The sequence below is a fragment of the Cavia porcellus genome, unplaced genomic scaffold (assembly GCF_034190915.1).
Source record: "Cavia porcellus strain 051 isolate PalLab524CR breed Dunkin Hartley unplaced genomic scaffold, mCavPor4.1 scaffold_9, whole genome shotgun sequence".
Classification (NCBI taxonomy): Eukaryota; Metazoa; Chordata; class Mammalia; order Rodentia; family Caviidae; genus Cavia; species Cavia porcellus.
In genome coordinates this window covers 55,315,468-55,343,033 of record NW_026947492.1, presented here as the reverse complement: position 1 = coordinate 55,343,033, position 27,566 = coordinate 55,315,468, and the positions used below count along the sequence as shown (strand labels likewise).

The following is a 27,566-nucleotide window of genomic DNA, read 5'->3' as shown; positions in this document are numbered from 1 at the left end:
TCCTCATCTCTCACAGCTACTTCCCCTCCATAAAGGGAAAAACTTGGATTAGATCAAGTAATCTTTGAGAAGCTTAAATACAGAAAAGGGATCCCAATGAATATCTGATCAATTATATTACAGAGTGACTCTGCTACAACTGAAGAAACTGCTCATCCAACCAAGGAAAAGAACCCTAGAATCACTATTCTAATCTTGTACTTTAGGGCTTGGTTCCCTGTACCAAAAGAAAACTGTCTCATTGTGAATGAGGATGTACTTTTCTATAATGTGTGCATGTATGTTTGAACCCAGTCATGAGGTCTGGTCGCCAGAACACTGGCTGACTGAAAATTTATTTTACTGTGAGTTTATGATGGTAAGTAAACACATGCTGGATCAAACTATTAAAGGCTACCATAAATAATTTTTCAAGTTCAAAAACATAAGTTTCCTAGTGTTTATAAAACAAAACAACTATAAAACAGGAAGAAAGAGGCGGCAGTCACATGAGATCCCATGAGACCTTTGTGCAACTATGACTCCCCACCCACTCCAAGAATCTGAGAAAGAAACTCTCAGAGCTTGGGAGGGCCAAGCCAGAACATCCTGACCTTGGTGCATATGATCTCGTGGTATCCGTTAGCAGAAATTGATTCTGTGAAGGGCACAGAGAAAAGGGAGTGAGAGGTTGCAACTCAGTGGCAAGGCATAGTCCCCAGTGGCATACCCTTACAGACTTTCTCGGCCCTGAAGCATCTCACTTTGGCAATGCAAATGCCTTGTCCTCTAGTTAGAGTTAATCACACTTTCTCCTACACCTTTTATAGTACTTAAGTTGCCATTTATTGTGGTTGGGAACTCACAAATCTGTCACATAAAATGGGACTGTGAGCTGTTAGAAGCCAGGGTCTAGATCATCCCTGTTTTGCTGGCAGTGTTCAACACAATGTTCTGTGCCTTGTAAACACTGGGATTTGAACAAGAAGGTATTCAATAAACACGCTATGGCAGTAAGTCAGAATCTTTCCTCTCTGGGTCAGGATCTAAATGTAAACTCTTCTTTAGGGTAGAAAGAATTGTTTTCAGTGAGGTTTCCTGGCTTGTGTTTCTATATAGTTTTGGACAACAAATCTATATTTAGTCATGTACTGTCCCGTTCACTTCAGAGAGATCAAGTTACAAGCTTTGTTCTTACCTTATATGATCTACCAGACACCTCAGACATGGCAAACCTTTCTGATTCTCCCTTGTGTGGGACCTGGATTGGCTAAGTGATCCTCTTTTCTTTTTCCTATCTCTTTTCTTTTCTTTCCGTCTGTCTGCTTGTCTGCCTTTCTTTCTTTTTGCCTTTTTGAGACAGGGTTTTACTATGCAGTTCAGGCTAGCCTTAAGCTCACTTTGTAGCCCAGGCTGGTCTTGAACTTGCAGCAATCCTTCTGCCTCAGCCTCCCAAGGGCTGGGGTTATAAGTATGTTCTACCACATCCAGTGATCCTCCTCATTTGGAATGAAGCATTCTTGTCATTTTGTTAGGATCATCATCATTTACTGTAGGTACTAAGAGCCAGTCCAAAATGGCAGATCATGTCCTCACTGTATGAGTTTACATTGCATTTGGAAAGAGCAAACTTACAGGGTGGCACTTCTACCTTCCCCCAAGAAACTCTGGGAATTATTGGGAATCAATCTGTCCAGTGTTCAGTGGGTACCATAAGTTAGTATTTTACCAGTGCATCTGATCCTTACAATCTTTTCACAAAAATATATCACTGTATTTTTAATTCTTTTGGGGAGATACCTAGAAGGAGAATAGTTGTGTCAAATGGGACCTTTGATCCTAGTTTTTTGATGAATCTCCATACAGTTTCCACAGTGGTTGCACAGTCTGCACTCTATACTTTTAAGCTTAACCAACTTTATGAGAGAAATTTTCCTCTCCTTCACAGAGACTCTAAGAGACAACTAGCAACTGATATAAAACACAAGTGTTAGTCATAATCATAGGAGTTTATCAAGAATCATTAGCAGTGAAATAATCACAAGAATGAGACTTTAAATGGACCAGTCTGAATGGTGAGGCTGGGGTTCTAAGAGCTCCAGCTTTGCTTGGGAAATTAAGAGATCTGAAGCATTACCAGAAGGGGAACTTCAGCTTCAAGAGAGGCAGTGTGGTAAAGGGAATTGAAACATGGGCTTTGGAGCCTAAATCTCAGTTTATGGCTGTGAAACCTAGGCATGGTATCTGAATCCAAGATTCCCAATCTGTGACATTTGTAAAATTGCTACCCATAAAGTAGTTCTAGGGCATAATAAATGCCATAATCTCCACATCAGTGTTTCATAAATGGTAGTTCTCCCTCTGTACTCCACTGTGAGAGGAACTCAGGGTAGAGGAGGCCTTGAACTCATTATATCCAAACTTTTAAGGTTTGACTAGAGCAGGATTTGTCCTGGAGGGTGCAAATGTGGTTAACTGACTTTTGAAGTAAGCAGAAGACAACAGGGGCAGAGAGACCAGTAGGACTCAACACATAGCTCTTAGCAATTTTTTCAGCTACTGCATTCAGTTCTACAGATGCTACAACAATTTCATGGTTTCACATCTCTAGCTTCTTATCTTCCAGTCTTGCCTATTGATGCCTTGGCATCTCCAGGTATTTTTTTAGTGAGGGTCCAAAAGGAGTGTCTTTGTAACACCACTGGGAAGGTCAACACACTAAAACTATGTGTACTGAGCAGGGATGCCAAGGCATGTTATCAGACTAGAATGACAGTTGGTAGAATATGCTCTGTTAGTCATAAGTTTGCTACCCCTTGACTAAAAGTTCTCACTCTGTTTTATATAATCATGCCCTCTTTCACAATACCAGCATCTAATTTAAATTTATCACAAATGGAACATAAGTCAACTGAAACCAAAAGCAGTGATTGCCAAATCTATGCACTCAAGTAAAAAGAGTCATTTTAGAGCTCCTACCAGTAATTTTATAAAAATTCATGTTCATGTTCTTATAGCACATCTCGTATGGTTCTACGAAGTTCTCTAGGAAGTCTAATGCTATGACTGAAAAATGTCTCAAGTTACTATGGACATGTTCTTTTGATAAAATAGTGTTTTCATGTGTGTATGTAGGCTTTCCTGACTTGATCTGATATCAGTTAATATAAAAATGGCCTGCTTGGATTACGCTGAATCTATAAATCAATTTGCTGGAGGAATGATATATTAAAAGTATTGAGCCTTCTACTCAACATGGGATAACTCTCCCTTTATTGGGCCTTCTATAATTTCTCCCTGTGCTGTTCTGTTATTTTCTGGATAGGTATCTAATATTTTTATTACTGATTCCTAAGTATTTTATTTTTTGATGCTATTATAAAAAGAATTAAAAATTATTTCCCAATTATAGGTTGTTGTCTACAACTCTGACATTTCCAACCCTGGAAAACTGGCAGGGCAGTAATCTACAAATCCATTTAACACATACAGATATGACTGAGAAATGATATTACTAAGTATTATCAAGCTACTAGGATGCACCCAGCCAGGGCACAAATCTATAACTTCTTCACACCAAGGTGAGGGTTCACTCCATTATGCAGTTCCATGTGAAGGTTAGCAGGCAGATGAGAAGCATATGCTTTTCAAATTACAAAGGGCTACATAAGTATTCAGTAGAACTAAGAACTATATTTGGGACTAAAAGAGACCTTTCCTTTCCTGCTTACCTGACCTAAATAACTTTCTAGCTACTACTTATCACACGATCAGGGCTTATCTTCATCAAAGCACTTAACTGCTATCATTCAAACATTTTGTTTTTATCTGTCTCTTTCTTCTTGACTGTGACAGTCTGAGCCTCACATATCCTGTTCCCCATTAACACCTCAGATCATAAAAGCACCCCTACGCCTCCCATGAAGAATTTTGTTCACTGATCTTATCCAGGAAATAGTTGAGGTAGTGAATAGAAGCAAATAGTAAAGAAATGACAGATATGTAAAAATAAAATCTAGATTATTAGCATTATCCTGTATCTTCATCCTGGTTAGTACATCATACATTTTTCACTTGTTTTTTGTTTTTCACTATATTTCATACCATTTCTTTTTCATATACAGAATTTCAGGTATTTCAGTCATAGTCATTATACTGTGAATAAGGTTAGAATATTTTTGATGTTTCTTTTTTGCCCCTCCCAACAGTAACTTTCTCAAAACAATAATATTTAGAAATAAGTTGGAAGTTTCAAAAACAAATTTTGTGCAAATATTTACAAAGTTTATAGCTAAACATGGCAGTGTAACTAATTCAAGTAAATTACTTCAGAGGGTATTTATTAGAAAGCTACTATTTATTGGCTTTCTACTACTGTGGTAAAGCTGAAAGACAGAAAAGAGAAAGGATGAGACATGTTCTTACTGTCTTCCACAAGCCTCCTCCCCCATCCCCAAACTCTGTGCTCCAGCCTAGCAAATTGTTTCTATTTTCTTAAACCTCTGGGAACTTAGGTAGTACGCCAGAAAAAAGACAGACAGACTTGAATTAATTGAGAAAATACTGCATTGACCAGACATATCGTACCTGAGTTAATTAAAACTTCTATTTCTGTTTTTGATCATACATGGTGCTTAATGGTGAGGCTAAATTAAAGCATGTAAAAAATTTTAAATTTTCAGCTGGGTATGGCAGTACACACTTATAATTCCAGCACCTGAGGTAAGAGGATCACTGAGAGTTCAAGGCTAGCTGGGGCTATTTAGTGAGGTCAGGGTCAGCCTGGAACACCCAGGGAGACCCTGTCTCAAAAGTAAGTTTTTTAAAAAAAATTTTCACACTAGAGGTTTATCTCCATTTTTCTTTATCTGATAGATATATCTTGGAAAAGAGTCAGGTGTACTGCCATTAAAAGCTAAAGAGGCAAAGAGTTTACTGTTCTGAAGACGAGTTCTGAAGGTAGCCTGGCAGAGAGAGAGCATAAATGGAACAAAGTTCAGGAATTACTGCGCCAGTCTGTATAGGACAGGACCCGGCAAAACCAGGCATTCTACGGTGTGCACTGAATGAGTGAACACAGAACGGAAACCAGGGCAGCACAGTCTGAGAGGAAGGAGCATGTTCAGGAAGAAGCAGAAGCGGTTTTTCTTCAGAAACGCAGGCAGACACACCATGGCAACTCAGAAGTCTCCCAGTGGGCAGGCAGACTCTGGCCACTGGCTTAAAGTCTGGAAAGACTGATCTGTGAGAGATACTAAAAATAAAAGCAGGACAGGGGCCAATCATGGACGGAATTTGAGACTGCAGGCAGGTTAACAGGGCAAAGACTGAAGATCAGGAAAGTGAGACAAAAACCCCACCTTTGACTCTAAGAAACAACTATAGTAGGGCCAGAACTGAGTCAAACAATCCAAGGACCCTGGAGCACTGCTGAGGGTCTCGGATGGGCTAAGCTTGGGGGCTATGCAAGTAGAAGCAGACGCAGGGGCTGAGGACTAGGTGATCTTGATACCAGCATCACCTCCAGGTCATTCGTCATTTCCCTGACTCCTACTGGATGGATTGTTCAAACACTGTCTCCTTTATCTTTCCACTTGTGCACTCTAGAAATGTATCAATGTAGAATCTCTAAACAAAGGAAACTTTTAAAAATCTAACTACATTTAGCTTTATGAAAATGACTGTTTTTCTACTTCAGGCTTTTCATTTTGTAGTGGAGTGTCAAAAATTCCCATAGGTCAGCCGTGTCTGGGTCCCTGTTTTGAAATATCTGCCATGGGCCAAATATCCACAGTATGGTCCAGGCTTCTCAGATAAGCACCTTGGTCCAGCTCCACTGTCAGCACTGGACCTTCTCTCTTGTAATATTCAAAGTGGCTCCCTCTTACCTGTTCCAATATTGCTTTGCACGCATGATTTAGCTAAAAGGTAACACTTAAAATAAGTTTTCAAAAATCACTTCTAGTCTACTGTTGAAGAAAGTGAGGTCTATCCAGTGAATTGGTAACAAGGCTAAAATTTTAAATTAGGGCTTTGGGTCCCAATTTAGATCCTAGAGAGAGATAATCATATCTACTGATTTTGTAGCTCTGAGAATCTTGTGAATAGTTACCCACAACTGGGTATTTAATAAAAATCAAGATCTCCAGGGAACCAACATTTATGAAATATTTAAGGGAAGGCAACCTCACTGAATTTTTAGTAGATTAAAGATGGTAAAGAGTTAAGAGTTTACATTTACTATTAAATACAAATTTCTAATTCTACCTTCAGTCCAAAAATGGGCTATGGGATCTGCTCTGGAACCAATCCAACAATCGTTTATTGCCTTCTTTCACTAAGAATAAACAGAAGCCACTGAAGCATCAAAAAATAAAAAGAAAGAAAGAAGAGAGGAGAGAACAGGGTGGGGGAAGAAGACAGGTGAAGAGAGGGAAGATAAGCCAGGTTTAGTGACCCATACAGGTAATCCCAGGACCTCAGGAGGCTGAGGGCAGCCTTGGGTATACAGTGAGTTCAAGACCGGTCTAAATTATATATAAGACCCTCTCACAAACAAACAAACAAGCAAACAAGCAAACCAACCAACCAACTGGGAGGGTGGAGGAAGAAAAGAAAAGAAAAGAAAAGGGAATGAAGGCGAGGGTGATGTCTTTCATCTGGAAGCTACCCGAAGCTGCTGGTGTTGAGGACGTGGGATACGACACTCTCATCTCTAACAGTCTGTGGGTTTTTGGCAGGTAACACTAGACATAATCTATGCTGCCTGGCTGGCTGAGGAGGTGAGGGGGAGTGTCTGGTATAAAAGGCACAGCAGGAAGAAGGATCAAGGCTTAGAATGAAGATAGTAGGGTCAGGTTTCTCCCTGTCTCCTTTTCCTCCTCCAGAGTTTGGCCTTTTCTGAAGGTCAGGGCTGGGGCCTGCATTAGGACAATGCAGAAAAGTCCATAAGGATTTTATGAAGTTCATTTTCCAACTTGAGGCCTGCTCTGGGGATGACTAGACCCAGCTGTAAATGGAAAAAAAAACAACAAATAAGCAAAAGATTTAAGAGAAAGGACAAAAAAACCCCCCAAAAAACAAAAACAAAAACCCAACAACAAATAAGCAAAAGATTTAAGAGAAAGGACGGATACTTTAGGATTGCTTAGGATAATACTGATTTTTTTAAAGGTTTGGTGATTTCAGATCTGGCTGAAAACTGGTCTGGATGTTTATTCTCTTCATTGTCTCAAATGGAATAAAAGGGTGGGTGATTCAGACACCAGCTCTGCCTCTGGGGTGGGGCCTGGGTCAGTCTCTACTCTGTTCTTTGCTCCTCAAGAGACGATGTCTCACCTCCCATACTTGCAGTTAGCTTCCAAGAAGGATCCCCAGAGGAGTTGGGAATCTGAACTCACTTAAAACATCATAATGTAAACAGTGGGGGAGGAATTAGGGAGGAAAATGCCCTCCCAGGCATGAGAAGGGAGAAGCAAGAGGTCTCAGAAATGCGTCTTCCTTCCCCACCCTACTCTGCTCCCAGTTTCTACTCTCCCACTCACTTTTGTCATGGGACAAGGCCCAAGGTCACCCAAAGGCATCTGAGTGGACAGCTTGGCTCTATCATAGCCCTGCTTGCTGTCACAAGTCCCATAGGAATAAGGAGTCCTAAGCTTTAGGGCATTAATCCTTCCCCCACCCCCCACCCTGTAGAGGACAGAACTATTTGAAGATCCCCATTCCCTAGTAACATTCTTCCACTGGATGTGGACGATTCCTACAGAAGCATTCCTGGGGTATATTATGGCCTAGATGGGACCTGGCAGTTAAAATGTTCTGCTGGGGAGTTAGCTGGGAAACTCAAGGATTACTAGAAGTTTCAATATTTATAAAATATTTAAAGGAGGGCAGCCTCACCATATTTTTAGCAGAGAAAAGGTAGGGAAGAGATAAAGAACAGTTGGTTGGAATTCTGGGAAGTTTTTATTCCATAGAATTAGGCATGTAAATACTATGAAATTCTTGCCAAGGAGTTCAAGAAGGGAAAAGCTAAAATAGTGCAGAGGATATGGAGGAGGCTTTGGCTTTATTTCAAAATCTTCAAGAGTTATAAAACAGGGCTTTTGATGAGCTAAACTCCCTAAGCTCAATTTATAGTGGTTGGTTGGCTATACTACGACAGATCTAATATCGACCAAGTTATCCTGGTAACTTAGCCTTCAGAGAGTAACATTAATGTATACATAATAGCATTTTATTTTGAAAATAGTTCTCAATGATTTATAAACATCTTGCTTTCCCTTCTTGCTAGTTATTAGGTACCTCAGCCACAGCAAATAGGTCTGTGAATGGGATTAGTAAGAAGTCTGCATCTTTAGCTCAAGAATGGAGCAGAACTGGAGTCAAGACCGAGCCATCCTGCTTTCTGGCAGCATTTAGTGTCTTTGAACCTCAGTTTCCTGGCTGAGGAACAATGCCAGCAGTTTTTGCCAATCTTGTTTTGTTTCTTTACACTCAAATAAGACTGCAGAAGGGTTTATATATGTGAAATTCTCTAAAAAGTATCAGATTTAAATCATATTCTCTTCACCCCCTCCTATAAATAAAAAACCATCTTTAGCATCACAACCACTAGAGGGAAAACTATGGACCTTTTCCTTGCTTTTCCCATGTGTAACCCTTCCCAAAACTCTGAGAACATCATTTCCATTTTACAGATGATAAAACCTCAGAGTCATTTATCTAACAACATACAGGGCGGGGGGAGCAGCTCTGAGAGATGAGTGCAGCTAGCTTGCCTGTCAGAAAGCATGTGATTGGAGAGGGAAAGACCTTGGGATAACTACTGAATAAATGGAAAAGGGAAGGGATAAAAGGGGAGAAATACTCAGCTTTGAAAAGTCAAAGAGTGAGGGCTTTCCTAACAGTGGATGACTCCTGAGGACATGAATAATTCATCAAAGCTCTCTGCTGAGAGCTGGTTCTTTTTGTGTGTGGTACATCTGGTCAGGGACAGCTGCCCATGACTGGGCCACAAATGTGAGGACTTGGATAGCCTGCTCATAAACATAGCTCAGAGAAGCTCTCTTCTCCCTTACTCCTGGGACTGAAGGTTATTTTGATTCCTAGGGTAAGGGGGGGTTCTTTTGTTTGTGTGCACACATGTAAAATAAATAAAACCAAAGTGCACATATGTATGAAATCTTCTTGATATTTGTTCTTGAAGCTACTTTTTCCTTCTTGAATGTCATCCTAGGTTCCCTTTGAAAAAAAGTTCTTTATCAAGAGGTTTGGTGTCTCTTCCAGACTCAGTTTCACTCATGGTCTGGTCTTAATCTTGTAGGTTTTATTCTAGACATTTTTGGCTGACTATGTGAGGAATTGGAGGGTGGCAGTAGAAATAAGAATCTGGGGGTGGTTAAAAAAAGTTGAAAAAAAGACAGACTCCATCTGCTGCAAAATCTCTTCCAGCTAAAAGTGAAAAACAGAAGTTCTTCAATGGGTCCCATTACAACCCTTAAAAAAAAAAAAAAGAAGTATTTGCTTGAAGGAGGCTCCTCATATGAATCTCTACAGGACCAAGCGGCAAGCAAGAATAATGGATGGAATATTTCCAGGGGATACTCTACAATACATTGTGCACAGTTCTTTGGGAAGTATGCAGCTTAAGTGCTGGCAGAAGATGTACCACGCAGAAGCGGAAAGGCAGAGTAGAATAAAGTATTTTATCTCAATTCTATGAAAGGAAACTGAGACTTCAATCAAGTGATTTGCTCATGCTGTCAGAACATGACATCCTCACCTCCAGCCTAGACCGTCAGAAGAGACTAACGACTAGATCACAGTCCAAAAGAGGAATGCAGAAAGCTTGCAGAGCTTCAATGATACAAACAGCTCACTGCAGCACTTGTGCAACACTGCCCTAGAAGGTACTAGATCAGGAGTACTCCAGCCCATGAATTTAAGCAATTTGGGATGCTGAATAGAGAAATGACCTAGTTGTAAGATCCCTAGTAGAAAGGGCCAGGCAGGACTTCTGGCCGCCTGCATAGTGTCCAAAGAGGCAGAAGTATCTAGGCTTGGTTCTGGCAGGTTTTTGTATTTCAGGAGATCAGTGGCAGAAACAGCATGTTTAATGCAAAAAAAAAAAAAAAAAAAAAGAAAAAAGAAAAAAGAAAATCAGAGCTGGTTTAGACTATAATCCTGATCCTGTCATTTTTTAGCTAAATGATCTTGGCTAGAAATCATTGCTACCTCAAAGGATTTTTTATTGGGAATTTATTTAAAGTGTTTTACAGAGAAAATGCTCACTATATCACTGTTCTTCTTTCAGTGGCTACTGCAGGTTTGGCATCCAGGATGATTTTCACCTATGGCAGATGCTGACCCTAAGTCCCAGATAACTGGGTTGTTGTCAACATGTTCCAGGAAAAGGAAAGCAGGATTGGATCCAGGAAGAGTTTTAGGGTTCATGCCAGGTGGGTAATCCATCTGCACATAGACCAGATTGGGGTAGGTGGACAAAGAGGATCTTTATAAGTCCTGGTGAGTTAAAATGCTAGATGGAGAAAAAAAAATTATTATTTATTTATTTGAAAATGGAAATAAACTTGATAAAGTGATGAAATGAAAAAAGCTTTTGGCCAAAACTAGGTGGTCAAATGTTAACTTCTGTTTTCTTTCTGAGGCCCCAAGTCTCAGCTAAGAAAATACTGGCTGAGTGACGAAATGCTAATCCTTATCTGATGGTTTAAGATATATAACCCATTTTTAAGAAAGCTAATAAATTAAAATGCAACTCAAGGGGCTAGATATTTAATATACCAGATTCTCCTATAAGAAGGAATAAAAGCCTATTTTATTGCTCAGGAAGATTTTATAAAGAACCCTAAATCTCTATCACAGACAGCTAAGATCCTTGCTCTGAAAATTAAGCCACTAGACATTCAATAAAATAACCCTCTTATAAAATAAGAAGCTAAAGGCTTAAGGGAAAATATTCTATAAATGTATATGCACATCTGTTGACAAAATACTTGCTCATTTGTCACTGTCCTAACACTTACCGTTCACCTCCTCTCTGGTCTCATGGTGCTTAGCACAGGTCTGTGACTATGTGTATACCTATCTGTCCCCTGTATGAGATTATGATTTCTGAGTACTAGCATGCAACTGATCATCTCTATGGAATCCTTGGTTATGATGAGAAGTAGCACAAAATAAGTGCTCAATAAAGTTTGTCAAATAAATAAATGAATAATGTATGAATGAACAAATATATCTTTCTCCCAAAGAAAGCAAGCCTACAGAATGTGGTTTCTATACTTTTATTATACTTAAAGCCTATATAGTAAGGATCCATACAATACCTTCTAACTATGTGATCTTAAAAGGAGATATTGAGACGAAGAACAATTTTTGCTATATATCAAGAATACATCTTTCTTGGAAATACACCCCTAATCTCACAAGAAAATAATTCAATTAAAAGGAACTTGCATCAGACATAGTGGCACATGCTTGTAATTCCAGCACTTGGGAGGCTGAGGTAGGAGACCAGCCTGGGTTACAAAGTGAGCTCAAGGCCAGCTTGAATTGCATAGTGAGATCTTGTCTCAAGAAACAAAAAACAAAAAACCCCAAAAGCAACAAAAAAGAACTTGCAGCTGAACATTGTGACACATGCATAGAGGGCTGAGGCAGAGGATCACAAGTGTGTGTTCAGCGGGCAACTAAGCAACCTAGCAGGACCCTGTCTCAAAATAAAAAGTTAAAGGAAGGGTGATGTAGCTCAACACAAAGGTCTAGTATCCAATCCCTATTATTAAAAAAACAACAACAACAGTGATTTGCTATTCCCTAATTGCAAAGATGTTTCTTAAACCCATTTCTCACATTTATAAAAGCTCTGAGTCTGGAGGATTTTTCCTTGGCTTTAAATTCCCATCCCTAACCAAACATGTATCATGTTCATCAGGAATAAAATAAGGGTGGGGGTAGAAAATTCATGAAGTTTATAAATGACACAGGTTGGGGAAAACAGGAAATTCTAAACTGAAAGTAAAGATCGTACCAAAGAACTTAAGAGTAAATGAAGACTTCTAGGAAGATTGTGGAGTGGTGAGGAACAGAGAAAGAGCCCCTCTGACATTTGTTGTTCAGACACTGAAATGTAGCAATGTGATAAAGAGGAGGAAAGTGAATCCATAGGACCTATCAAGGATCTGAAGCAAGAATGGGAGCCCACAGGGAGAGTGAAGAACAGACTTCAATGAAGAAGGAGGTGTCAAGTTGTGCCTTTTCCCTGAGTTTACACCTAGTGGGAGGGTAAACTCAAGCCTGCAAATGCATGAGGATTACTGGTGACTTCAGAGGTCTCACAGCAAAATACACTAGTAGAATGGAGTGGTAGATACAGCAGACTTGGATGGCTGGTACGTTATTCAGGTTCAGGTGCCCCCAGGAGAGGGCCACTGAGCAGTAGCTATCTTGGAGGGGCACCAGCTGAGCTCAGAAATCAAAACAGCTGTAGCCTGGCTCCATCTGGCAGCTTCCAGTGTTGGGGTTAAGTCTGCTGAGTTCAAGGGCAGAAGGTCAGGGAGTGAATTCAAACCAGCAGGAGGCAAATGGCGTGTTACAGGTTAATCAAATAGGCTTCCAGCTTCACAAGCCAAAAACCAGCCTGAATTCAGTGGAACTGAACATGGAGGCTTGCTGGGATTATGCACTACCCCAACATTAAGCTATTTTCTGGGATTAATCATCTTGGATCTGGACTTTGTCTGCCCACGTAGTCTACTACAGGCAGCAGAGACATGCCTTGAGGTAGACCATGAAAAATCAATCCAACAGCTACTAGTTGATGCAAAGAGAAATAATATAAGATTATCTGTAGTCAATGAAAAAGCAGGAGACAGTGCAAACGACATAAAAGAACCTGTTCACAGAAGTCATGGCTGAAAATTTCCCAAGCAGGGAAAAAGAATGTGATACACTGATAAATGAGGTATATTGAACTCCAATTATCCATGATCAAAAAAAAAAAAAAAAACAAAACTATACCAAAGCACATAATAGTCAAGATTACAGAAGTTCAACACAAGAACAGAATAATAAAAGCTGTTAGAGAAAGAAACAATCACCTGTAAAGAAAAGCCCATCAGAATCACAGTAGACTTCTGAGCACAAGCCCTCAGGTCAAAGAGAGCTTAGAAGGAAGTATTTCAAACCCTAAAAGAAAACCTTCCACCCAGACTGATGTAACCCACAAAACTAACTTTCAAAATTAATGGAGAGATGACATACTTTCAGGACAAAAAAACACCTGAGAAAATTCATGGCCACCAAACAAGTACTCCAAAATACCCTGAGGAAATTGTAGAAAGAGATAACAAGGACTATAACTCCTTTAACCCCAACAAAATGAATCCACCAGGCAAGGTAAGCAATTGAGAAGAGGGAGAAAAAAGGGAACCAAAACCAGAAAAATAACATGACAAGGGTAAGTCAATACATATCAGTCATAACCATCTAGGTTAATGTTCTCAATTCACCAATCAAAAGAAACAGACTGGTAGGATGGATTAAGAAGAAAGATTCAATAATATGCTACATGCAAGAAACACATTTAATTCAAAAAGAAATTCACTGACTGAAAGTCAAAGGATGGGAAACAATATTCCATGTGACAGGAAATGGAAAAAGGAGGGTAGCAATTCTGGACCACAAAGGCAAGTCAGGAGGCATCGCAGTGCCCATTTTAAAATTATACTACAAAGCTTTTATGATAAAATCAGCCTGGTGCTAGTGAAAAAACAGACCCAAAGATCAATAGAACAAATTAGAAGATGCAGAAACAATTCCAGACATACTCAGCCACCTTATCTTTGACAAAGGAACCAAACAATTTTAGTAAAAGAAAGTGCTGAAAAAACTGGCTTTCTACATAAAGAAAATTAAAACTACACCAAATCTTTCACTATGCACTAAACTAAAATAAAAATGGATCAAAGATCTGATTATTAAAACAGAAACACTTAATTTTCTGGGACAGAGAATAGGTAGAACTCTTGAAGACATAGGCATGAGCAAAGATTTTATGAACAAAACTGACTGCATAGAAACTATCTCAAAGAATCAATAATTGGAATCTCATTTTATTAAAAAACTTTTGCACAGCAAGCGAAACCACTCATAGAGTGAAGAGACAACCCACAGTGTGGGAAAAATTTTTGCCAGCTATTCCTCAAAGGACTACTATATAGAATGTATAAAGAATCCCCCGATAATTAGACACCCCCTAATTTAAAGTTGCAGTCTAAAAATGGGCATCTCAAATGAATAGACACTTCTCAGATGAAGTAGAGATGGTAAATAAATATACAAAAATAGTTCAAAATCATTGGTTATTTGAGTGATGCAAATTAGAACAATGCTGAGATTCCATCTTATCCCAGAAAGAATGGCAGTTATCAAGAAATCAACCAATAAATCAGGTGTGGTGGTGTACGCCTGTAATTCTAGCACATGATATGGGAGGCTTAGGTAGGAGGATCACTAGAGCCTGGGCTACAAAGTGAGTTGAAGTCTAGCCTGAACCATATAGCAAGACCTTATCTAAAAAAAAAAAAAATGTATTAAGTCTCTATTCAAATATTACAAGAACTTCCAGGTGGTGTTCCCAGAGTATTAAACTAAGTGGAAGCCCCACTAAAACTGTGTGACTGCATAGGTTGCATTTCCACAAAGCTGGTCCTATGTCCATCAACTCCTAAACCTGACTAGGTTTTAAAGTCATCTGAGGAATTTATTTTTAAAAACTGAGACAGAGGCAGGCACGGTGGCACATATCTGTAATCCTAGCACTCGGAGGCTGAGGCAGGAGGACAGCTGTGAGTTCGAGGCCAGACTAGACCACACAGTGAGCCTTGGACAGCCTGAACTATGGTGAGACCCTGTCTCAAAAACAAACAAACCAGAACTGAGATATAATTCACATACTATAATTTTCTGTATTTTAAAGTGCAAAGTTCAGTGGTGTTTAGTATAGTCACAGTTTTACAACATTAGCACTAATTCCAGAACATTTTTACTACTTCAAAAAGAATCTCAAAGTCAGCAAGGCATTCCCTGTTCTCACTTCTCAACCACCAATCTAGATTCTTTCTGTACAGATTTGCCAATTCTGAATTTTCAGAGAAATTTTGGACTCCAAACATGTGCTTCTCCATGTCTTCTTTCACTTAGCGTATGTCTTGCATGTTCATCTGTGTTACAGCACACATCAATACTTCATATACTACATTACAGCTGAATAATTCTTCATGATATGCATGTGCATACCACACTATGCTTATTTACTGATAGACATTTGGGTTGTTTCTACTTTTTGGCTATTATAAAACAATGTTACGTATATTTTTATGTGAATATGTTTATACTTATCTTGGGTATATAACTACAAGAACTATCAGGTATACAGTTACTCTGCTTTAACTTTTTTGAAAACTGCCATAATTGTCCATAGTGGTTATTCCATTTTATAGTCTCATGAGCAAAATAAAGGAAGGATGCATTTGTAACTGTTTTTAAGCTCTAAGAATCAACTTAAGGCCTCATTCATGTGAGACAAGCACTCTTCCACTGAGCCACATCCCCAGCCCAAGGCAGGGTGTATGAGTAATGTATTCCTTATGCTTGCCAACACATCACTGTCCATCTTTTCCATCACAACCACTTGGAAATGAAAGTTTTTTATTATTTTATTTTGGTGGCAGTAATTGGGATTGAACTCAGGGTCTTCATACTGTTGCATCCCAGTCCTTTATTTTTTATTTTGAGACAGGCAGGGTCTCACTAAGTTGCCCACACTAGGCTCAAACTTTTGATACTCCTGCCTCAGCCTCTCAAATACTGAGGATAATAGGAACACAGGTGCTATCAGGTTTTGGTAGTTTTGATTTGAATTTCTTTTCATAGTTAATGCACCAAACATCTTTTAAAGTATTTACTGCCCATTCAGATATCTTTTTTTGGAGAAATATTTATTCAAGTCCTTTGCTCATTAAAAAAAATTTGAGGATTTAAACTTTTTAAAGTTAATTATTTTAACTGCACATATTTAGGTACGGGGTAATCATTAGTTATATGTATAATGATCAAATGAGAGTAGCACTTCTATTTCTTTAATTTTTTATTAATAATCATAATACATGTTTATGTGGCACAGTGTGATTTTCAATACATATATATAATGAGCATGAGCAAGCTAGGGCATAATTAATGTTCTCTATCCCTATTTTTTCTTTTTTGTTATGAACCTTTGAATTTCTCTTCTAGGTTAAAATATAGAATAGGTTTTTGTGAAGTGTCAACACTCCCCTGTGCTAAAGAACACTAGAATTCATTGCTTTTATCTAATTGCATTTTGAACCCATTATTCAACTTTCCACTGTCTGCCCTCTATCACTATTCTACAACAATCAGCAGTATTTTTATACACCAATAACAAATTTGCTGAGAAAGAAATCATAAAAGCAATCTCACTCAAAAATAGCTACAAAACTACAAACTGACAACAACAAAATTCTAAGAGTAAATTCAACCACAGAAACTAAAACACAGTACAATGAAAATTACTAAACACTGATAAAAGCAACTGAAGATTTTCAAATTGCAAAAACGCAATTCCAAGACTATGGATGAGAAGAATTAATATCATTTAAATGGCCATACCCCCACTCCCCAAAGCAATTTATAGATTCAATGTAGCCTCCATCAAAATACTAATGGTATTTTTTACAGAGAAAAAACAATTCTAAAATTCATATGGAAGCATTAAAAAAAATTCCAAATAGCTGAAAAACAAAAAGAAAAAATCTTGAGGAAAAAGAACAAAGCTATAGGCATTACAATACCTGCTTTCAAGGTATTTAACAGAGTTATAGTAATCAAGTATTACTGTACTGGAATAAAAGCCAGTGGGACAGAATAGATCCCCAAAATGAATGCATATATCTACAGCCAACTTACTGTCCACAAAGGTGCCAAAAACATGCACCAGAAAAATGACAGACTTTTCACTAAATGGTGTTGGGAAAATTGGATATCCATATGCAGAAGACTGAATCTTCAACCCAGTCTCTTACCCAAAAGAAAATCAATTCAAAGCAGATTAGTGCCCTACCAGCTGGGGAAAACTAGGAAGGAAGGTAGGCAGCACTCCCTGCACTCATGGCAGCCCTGCGGGCTAGGGAGAACCAGGAAAGAGGCCACCACTCCACCCAAGCTGGCATGTGGGCTGGGACAGAAGAACCTCTCCCAACCCCACAAGTAACCTGCTGGTTCAGAGGAACACAGGCTGAGATGATAATAACTGAAGTAAAGAAACAACCTAATATTTTTATTGTTTGACTGACTTTGCAAACCTAAAGTGGGCAGTCTGAGCAACGATTTAGAGGATAATAATATGCAATATAGTAACTGTTGTAGATTTCCTACTGTCTTATCACTGTTTTGTTTTTATTGTTCTGTTTTATTTCCTTTAAAATAAAAAACAAAAAAGCAGATCAAAGACCTATACTTAAGGCCTGAAAATTTAAAAGTACTAGAAGAAAACATAAGAACGCTTCAAAAAGTTGGTACAGTTGGGGATTTAGTTCAGCAGCATAAGTGCCTGTCTGTCAAAAAAAGACAAATGGCATGAGTTGTACAGCGTGCTGTTTGTTTCACTGAAACTTCTAAAAAGTTCACCACCACTGACATAGAAGTTAAAAAGTTTTTCAGGTGATTCTGGTAACCCATCAGGTTTAGGAATCAATGAACTAGCACAATGCTTTTCTTTTTTTTTTTTTTTTTTTGTCTTTTTCGTTTTTATCGGTACCAGGGATCGAACTCACGACTGCCTGCTTGCAAGGCAGGCACTTATGCCGCTGAGCTAAATCCCCAGCCCTAGCACAATGCTTTTCAAAATTTAATGTGCATACAAATCACCTGAAGGTTGTGAAAAAAATGCAGATTTTGAGGGAAATAGAAACTATCACCAGAACATCACAGTAAGGTGGTGTGGTAGGACTCTACCTTAGTCACTTTTATCTCACCGCTGAGACAAAATACCTAACACCCAAAGGTAAGTGAGGAAAGGTTTTTTTAGCTCACACTCTACAAGGGTTTCTGTTCATCATCATCTGGCTGCAAGGCAGAGGAACAACCATTCATAGCAGCAAAAAACTGCAAAATCAACAAGAGGCTTAAGAGCACCTTTCTGCTCTTATACTTTATCCAGACTGCTGGCATCAGGGCAGTGCCAAATCAATCAGTGGACTAATTAGTAACCACACAACCTTAATCCCAGCATCATGCACTCTAGATTTAACCTCTCTTAAAAAAAGCCCTATGACTATGTGAGGTATTGGGGGTACAAATAGGCACAAAACATAACATTCCGCCCCTGGCCTCCACAAGAGTCAAGGACATCCCTTTATGCAAAAGGAATTTAGTCCATTTTCAAGAGCAATTAAAGTCCTAACAGTTTCAAAGTTGCTAAAAATTCCAAGTCCCAATTTTCCTCTTATTTAAGGTAAACTCTTAGCTGGGAGCCCCTGCACAAATGAAAAGAAAGCTAGACACTTCCAACATTCCATGGCACAAGATAGACATTTCCATTCCAAAGTTAGAAACAAGGGGATAACAAAGGGATGGGACCAAAGTAATCCAAAATCTGACAGGGTAAACATTAAGTCCTGTAGTTCCATTAGTTTCATATGCAGCATCTGAGGCAATCAGTGGCAAGATATGAATTTTAAAGGGTTTGGGTGGCTCTACCCTTATGGCACTACCAGTGGTTGCATTTCCCATGGCTTCTCTCTTGGGCCAGTTCTGCTCCTTCCTTGAGGTTTCCTTAGATGATACATGTTCCTGGCTTCTCCAAGCTTCTGAGGTCTCTGCTAAATTCTTGGCTTCACACAGCTTCACAAGCTGCCCTCTTAGGGACACATTGCCTGGCCTCCCAGGCATTCTTTGGAAATCTTGTGGAAGTCTTCTTGATCCCACAACTCTTCCAGCACCACATGAATGATCCCAAGGTTTGCTGCCAGCTAGAATGGTAGCCAGGTCTTCCTCTCTTTTGGCTGTAGGTGTCTAGTGCCTGCACTGCTGAGCATTCTGAATCCAGTTCTGAGAAACAAATTCTTTAGACCACTCCCAATCTGGAACATGGTGTCCTGAGGCTTTCTTCTCAAAGCAAAGTCTCTCAGTTTTACAATTTTGAGGCTTCAAAGGGTAGCATTCTGCTGGGTCTTGTGATTTCCTCAGGCATTCTTTTCTATTCTCTTGTTCTTTATCAGCAATAAGATCTCCTATATTCTATCTTTGCTGATCACAGTTTGATTAAACGTTCCTCTCTGCCAAACACAAAATGTTTTAAATCATTCTGCTGGCCTCTTTGCTCTTGATTCTCAACACAAATCTGGTTAAAAGCCCCCAACAATAGCCATGCCACAGCCTCAACATTTGACTACCTTGAAATTTCTTCTGCCAGATTAATTAGTCCACCACCATTAATCTTAGTTTCAGGGAAAATCTTGGGACATGAGCAAAATGCAGACATTTTTCTGCCAAGGCATAGCACACATCATCTGGAGTTCAACAATCCATACAGACTTTACCCGTAAGAAACCTCCTATGGCTGGTCTTTACCAGCAGGATTTCTATCAGCTTTCTGATCTTCTGAACTCTGACCAGGATCTCCCATACAGTATAGCCTAAGTCATTTCAGCTGTGCTTTTTCACATGGCATCTCCAAACCTTCCTAAGTTCTTCCCACAAGCCATTCCCAAAAGCTCCTGAACCACATGGTCAGGTATAGTTACAGTGATGATCCCACTTCTCTAGTACCAATTTCTTACTTTTCTCTCATTGGGATAAAATATCCAACACCCAAAGTTAAAAGGAGAAAGGTTTACAGTTTATAGAGGTGTCAGTCCATCATCTGCTAGCTCCAAGGCAGAAGGGCAACCATTCATGGCAACAGAAGAAAGCAAAATCAACAAGGGCTTAACAAGCACCTTTCTGTCCCTTATATCTTATCCCGACTGCAGGCATTAGGCAGTGCCAAACCAGGCACTGGACTGATTAGTTATTACACACCCTTAATCCTAGCATCACACACTCTAGATTCAGCCCACTTGAAAAAGCCCTATGACCACATGAGGCTCTGGGGGCACATCTAGACACAAAACATAACAGACTCTACTGGGAGGGTTGCACCAGTTTTTTGCTGCAGCTGTAGTCTTCATCAGCTCCCCCCTTATCAGCAAGGGGGGAGCTGATGAATCTCCCCTAGAGCATATGAATCTCCATCTGGGATCAAAACTGGACAGCTGGTTTCACCTCAGGCCTCAGAGCCTGGAGGACACAAGGGAGAGAAAATAAGCCAGAGGAACACAATGGTACATCTGTTCGTTGGGGATATGGTGGTATAGTGGGAGCTATTCTGACATGTTCACTGAACGCTGTAGTCATTGTTCGTGATGCTTTGTATCTCTGAAAATCAGCTGGATACCACAGCTGCAGCTAGTGTCAACTGCTAGTATGTCCCGGAGCTCTCCCTTGCCTAAAGGTGATTTTGACAAAAGGAGGGTTTCATTCCTGTTTAGAGGATTGTGCCCCAATTTTTGGGTGCAGCCCATTAAAGAACAACACACCGTGCTGCTATTTAACATGAAAGGAAAGCTGAATGGTGTGTGATTCTGATCCTGCTCAGGTAAACATGAATTATGCTGCAGTGGCAAGCATGTAGAGTGCGTTTTTTCCCCTAAAAGGGGAAGAAAAAAGTAAGAGTGTGTCATCTCTTGCTCCCCACCTGTAGTCACTTCCTGTTGAAAACAGAGTAACTTAAACTTTGTTTTAACAGCAGCTAACCCATTTGGCTTATAATGACTCTGTTACAGCTTTGTACAAGGAACCATGAGGATGCAAAATGGACACTTTTCAATGTGTTAGTGAAGTGTATTGGACAGGAGATTTTATAGACGCATGTCTGCTTTATATGTTTGCATATTAGATACTAATATCCATTTTTATTTATGAAAATGAAAGCAAACAGTAGTGGGATATAGTCTGCTGCTAGGATGGAAAATGATGGAGAGTGTGAAAGAAACATTAGTTTTTGTGGGAATGATGTTGCCTGCTGCCATTCCCAAAATTTGTGCTAACTACAGGATAGACACATAAAGTTATAAGAACAAGACTATTAGAAAGGGAACAAAGTACAGATTTTTTTCAGATACTGTTTCTGGTTGTTCAAGAAGTCGTAAGTTGAGCTGGGAATTGTGGCACATGCCTGTAATGCCAGCATGCAGAAAGCTGAGACAGAAGGATTGATGAGTCTGAGGCCATCCTGGACTATATAGTGAGTTCAAGGCCAGCCTAAATTACACAGCAAGAGCCTGTCTCAAAAAATAAATAAATAAAAAATAATAAGTAAATAAATAAATACATGCCTTGGGTCTCTTTACAGTGGTCAAACAACTGATCTGGGGGAAGAGTCCACAGCCATTGTGATGGCTGTTAATCTACCTATTCAACAGAAAATCAAAAGATTACAATGGACCATGGAATATGGAAGCCAACACAGTGGACGAAAGGAAATGGTTTGGGAACACTACCTAAGGAGAGATTTAGTTGTAGGTGTCACATCATATTACATCTTTGTTGCCTTGAGAAAATGTCTTTAGAAGCACTCCTTTCTCAAAATTGCCATTTCCTGCCAGGCATGTATCATACACCTATAAAGAAAGCATCTATAAAGCACTTAGGAGGCTGAAGCAGGAGGACTGCTGAGAGTTTAAGGCCAGCCTGGACTACATACTGAGTTCAAGGTGTACATAGCTACTACATAGCTACCACGTTCACAGAACATAGTTGTGTTTTCTTGACTTGTGGTAGGGTAGTCAAGACCTCAGAGCTGTTTATTCTATGGGCATTTTTCCAGTCTTCTAAACAAAAGACATGCCTAATTATATACTATTCTATAACCATCCAAAGATAGTACTGACAGTGATACATGTTTAACTTCTGTTTTTTTTAATTCCTGTAAATTATAGAATAACAATAGTCAGATCTTTAGTATGATTTTCACATTTCCCTGAGAGGACCTGGCACAATATTTAAATTTAATTTGTTTGGTATGATTAGTCACTGTTTTTGAAGTTGTGTCTGAATATCTCATACACTTTAGCATTAAAATGTTTTGGTTTCCACTTCTAATAGGTGATTGACATTTAACATAGACTTTTAAATTGTTTTTCAACATATCAAAATCAAACCATAATAGTTTAAGACTATAAAATAAACTATAGGCCAGGGATTTAGCTCAACAGCACAAGTGACTGTTTGGCAAGCATGAGGTCATGAGTTTGATCTCTGGTACCAAAAATAAATAAATAAAATAAAACAAACTATAAAATGTTGATTTTTTGGTTAGCTCAGTGATGTGAGAATATCTTTTCTAACATTATAGTACATGAATGAATACAACTGCCTTTTTAGAGATTTAGTAGTTATGAACTTGAATTATTGCTTATTTATCATACCTAGATATCATTTACTTAATGGAAAAAAATTTCACACTTCTGAATCTTTTTCTCCTGCCTTTACATTAAGAATCTTATTTCCAGGACTGTATTAAATTACATTTATTTTGAAGAAAAAATGGTAATTATCAGTTTTTCTCTTACAAGTTTTCTTTTTGGTGACTTAATATATCTGAAACAGTACAAATCTTATAGAAGAGGGATTTTAAAGCTGGTAGAAATTTTAATTGACTTAGAGTTTTATAAATGAACAAACTACTTTTGACAAATTTATTCTGTCCTTGTTTTGTGAATGGTAAATCATAGATACAGGTTGATTTGGATTAAATGTGCTAACCAAGTAGTTTCAAATTTTGTTATTCAGTTAACTCTACCTTTTAATATTTAAAATGTAATAAAGTTTGAATGAAGATGTTTCCTTTGTTCTGTTAAGAGATTTTGTTTATGAATATTTTTATACTGATAATGGTGTCTTCATTACTTTTCTCTTTGCTGAGACAAAATACCTGACACCCAAAGTTAAAGGAGAAAAGGTTTATTGTTGTAGCTCACAGTTTGTAGAGGTTCCGGTTCATAATCAGCAGGCTCTAAGGCAGGGTGATAGGGCAGAGGGGGATTGCAGAGGAGAAATAGATCATGGCAGGCAGAAGACAGCAAAAGTAGCAAGTGACAAGCAGCAGTCCTCTTTCTGTCTCATATTATCTCATTCAGGCTACCTACCTCAGGGGACTGGTAGCATTACACCACAAATGGTTCAGCCTCAAAACTAACATTACACCATAAATCAATCCTAGCATCTCTTCCTTGATCCCAACACTACACATCCTAATGCCAGCCACCTTCAATAAGCCTGACCTGCATCTGCATGAGACTTTGGGAACCATAACACATGGGAACTTGCTGTCTTATTTTTTCAACCCTTCTGGAAGTCTAACATTATTCCAAAATATTGTTTTTATTATACACAGATTCTGATACTGTAAACCTGGATGGTAGCCTCAGGTTCTGATTTTCTAACAAGTTCCCAACAGAGGTGAAATTCTACTCCGAGCATCAGTGATTCTCAAACTCAGTGGTGCATGAGAATAACCTGCAAAGGATTTAAAAACAGATTGCTGGGCCTTACTCCCAATGTTTCTATTTCACTAACTCCGGAGGGAGGCCCCAAAATTCATATTTTTAACAACCTCCCTGGTGATGTTGATGTTACTGATGGGATAAGAATGGTTCTTATATTTTTAAAGGGTTATAAAAAGTTTACAGAAACAGGAATAGGAAACAGAACCTGGATCTGGCCTTCAAGGACTAAACTATTTAAGAGAAATGGTTAAGCCTTGGACCCCAGTACTCAGAATGAAACTTGTTTTAAAAAATGTTTTTATTAGTACATATCTGCAGTACACATTGATTAGACTCCTTGTGGGGAGTTAGTACATGTACACAACACATTTTAATCCTTTTCACTTTCATGCCTGCTACCCTCCCAATCCTTCCATCTTTTGGTTCTCTTCCCATGTGCAAAATATCTGGTAGAAAAGATTCCAAATGACTGCAGTACTTTTAAGAACTGGATTTGTGTTTTGCATCTTCTCATTCCTTTTTTTTGAGACAGAGTCTTGCTATGTATTCCAGACTGGCCTTGAACTTACTCTGTAACCCAGACTGGCCTCAAACTTGTGGCAATCCTCCTGCCTCAGTCTCCTGAGTGCTAGGAATACAGTTGCTTACCAAGATGGGGTAAAATGGAATTTCAGCATTGTTTTAATTTTAATTTCTTGCCAGTGATATAGCTCAGTGGCACAGTGCCTGCCTACCTGGCAAGCACAAGGTCCTGAGCTCAATTCCCCGTACCAAAAAAAAAAAAAAAGATCAACTTGAATTTTTTTAGTGGCCAGTGATGTTGAACATTTCCTCATGTACTTATATTTTTCCATTTGCATTTCTTCTGAGAAATGTCCATTCATCTCATTTTACCATTTTTTTGATTGGGGAGGTCTAACTTTTTTGAGTTCTTTATATATTCTAAGAACTAGTCATCTAAAGAACAGCTAGCAAAAATTTTTCCCCACTCTGTAGGTTGCCTTTTCTCTATGTTGATGCTTCTTTTGTGGCACAGATGCTTTTTAATTCCATATGATCCTATTTGTTGATTCTTGTTACTATTTCCTCTGTACCCAGGGAACTCAAGGGCTTTTACACTGAGCTACTTCCATAGCCCTTTAATTTTTAAAATTTTCTTTATTTTGAGCCAGGGTCTCACCACATCACTCAGACTGGGCTCAAACTTACAATCTTCCTACTTTATCCTTCCAGAGTTCTGGGACTGCAAGTAGGTAGCACCATGCCTAACTCTGAATGAAACTTAAAAAAATTGGCTAGGGATGTAGCTCAGTGGTAGAGCAGTTGACTAGCGTGTGCAACACTACCATGTGTTGGGGTATAAAGCCCTGGGCTCAATCCTGAGCATCACAAGAACAAACAAACCAAAAAGCTAAAAGATAGTACTATTAGGGCTGGAGATAAAGCTTCGTGGCATAAAGGGCCTGCCTGGCAAGCACAAGGTCCTGAGTTCGATTCCTGATACAAACAAAAACGAAACCAAAAACAAATTACTACCTAGATATTCTCGGCATCAGCACTTAATAAATATTCTTTCTTCACGCTGATGTGCAATCAAGCTTGAGAATTACTGATTTAGACTTTCTGTCTGCCTCAGAAAAAATCTGAACATAAAAACCCCAAACAATCAAAATCAGTATTTCATCTTCTCACTGGTGTCCTCTTGGAAGTAAATATAAAGGAACACAGGATTATACATCAGTAATCACAAAGAATACCACATAAAAAGCAAGCAAACTGCAGAAAGGTCTGAATAGATGGGCTAGGAGAGACAGCAATGGAAGGACAAAGGTGAGATCTTCCCTATGACACAAGAGATGGCAAGGCATAGGGTATTAAGAGGGGCTAAGCAAAGGGAGAAAGGTTGCAGGCTGAGAAATGGTGGTGTTGGATTACTTAAAGAAACGTCACAATACCTTTCACCTTGGCACAACCCCAAAATTTCTTGGTTTCCCATGTGAGCATTATCAACACCACAGGTCTCTATTTGGCCAATTCCACACTCTTACCCTTTGCCTATTTCTCCTGCCAAAGAAGAAAGCTCAGTTAGAGCGTCCTCTGCTTAGGCACCTTCTAGGAAAGGTGTGTGTTTGACCTCTTACCTGTGGTTTCCTCGGCCTGATTGAAGCCACAGATCTGGCAGATACTCTGCACCCACTTATTCATGTCCTCTTCTGTCTCAGCCACCAGGTAAAAGGTTCGCTCGTTGGTCTTAATATCAAACACAAAACTATCCTGCAGCTCCTTCTTGTTGAAGGTCAGGCCTGCATCTACCTGCTCACAGAAGTTCAAGTTGATGATCCTCAGGGGCTTTTTGGAGTGATCATTCTTGTAGTACTCCAGCACATCTGGGTCACCGCTCATTCGGCCACTCCGCAGGATAAACCAGCGTTTCTTCCAGGCCTAAACACACCAGCAAGAAGCAAGGAGATGGGAGAGATGCTATCAGTTATTTCAAAGCTTGTAAGAGAACGTTACATACTGTAGGTTAAAGTGGGGACTGCTAGATCTGCAGATTACTCACAATCTATGTCTCCCTTTCAAATTTCCCACAGTTTCAAAAATGGAGGATGATTTTAGAATGTGAGTTAGTGTAGCATTTCATTATGGAGTCAGGATCTTCCCATAACAAAAGAAAACGTAGCATTCCTACTTTTCAAATCAGGAAATTAGATGAGGCCACTTTAGAGCAACTATTTCTTTCAGACTAGACTATAGATCCAAACTCACGTAGTTTTAAAAAAGTAAAACTTGCGAAACCATAATATATATTTGATTATAGTTGGAGACCCTGCAGAAAAGCATGATGAGTTAAAGAAACAGTGTCACATGGTAAGTAGCAGAAAAATAAATTTCCCAACTTTAATGTGCTTTTCCTAACTTAATGTGCTCATGTTTAGAGAAATTCTTCCAAACGTCTCTGAAGCATATAACTTCATGATTTTTTGTCTTGTTCATCACTGTGCATATATCCCTACAACTTACAATTGTGCCTTGCTCATATTAAGCACTCAATATGTATTATTTAATGGATTCCTTACACCATCCCATGCTACAGAATTTAAGACCTGGTTATGTATTACTTTATGCAATCTTCTACATCCCATTTCTTTTGCAATAGTGAGTAACCTGTGAGCAGATATCACACAAAGTGATAAAAAGATTACACATGATCCAGAATTTTTGGCTGAGTCTACGCTTTACCACTGACTTACTGCATGACTTTTTTTTTTCCCTTGTCTTTTTCCTTTTTATCGGTACCAGGGATCGAACTCACGACTGCCTGCTTGCAAGGCAGGCACTTATGCTGCTGAGCTAAACCCCCAGCCCCTGCATGACTTTTTAAAATTTTTATTTTATTTTAAAAATTTTATTTAAAGAAAGACTACACAAAACAGAAAATGGGTAGAAATAATACATACTTTCAAAGAAAAAATAAACAGAAATCACTAGTTGATGATTACATATTGTCCTCTTACAAATAGTTGTTCAAGATACAAAAGTAAAACATATAAACTGGGGATTCAAACAGCGAGACTGCAAACAGTTCTGTTCAACCATCAACCAAAAACTTCATAATATGGTTATCAATCCTACACACTTAAACATACATGCAGTTATCCACATTTGTTCATTTCATCGTGTGTTAGAAGATCAGTTCTTATAAACTGTTTATAGGTTCTGTGCGTGCATGAGTCTTAACATGTATTTCTATCCTTTCTACATTAGAAACAAAACAAAGCAAGACAAAACAAAACATATTCCCATAAACATATGAAACAAAAAAGACATATAAAACCACTGTACAAGGAGTTCTACCATGGTTACTGTGTTATCTCTTGTTATCTTTAGTAGAATTGATTATATCATCAGATATAGTATAAATGAATATAA

The 27,566-nt window shown here is 38.8% G+C and overlaps 1 protein-coding gene across 1 annotated transcript in view; it reads right to left on the bottom strand.

Moving 5' to 3' along the window:
- The window catches only part of Gab2 (GRB2 associated binding protein 2), a 187,797-nt gene that overhangs the window by 40,289 nt on the left and 119,942 nt on the right, over window positions 1-27,566 (bottom strand). The window contains exon 2 of the mRNA XM_063256410.1: window positions 25,775-26,075. Within this exon, the coding sequence (XP_063112480.1) occupies window positions 25,775-26,075 (301 nt within the window). The remainder of the gene's footprint in view (window positions 1-25,774; window positions 26,076-27,566) is intronic.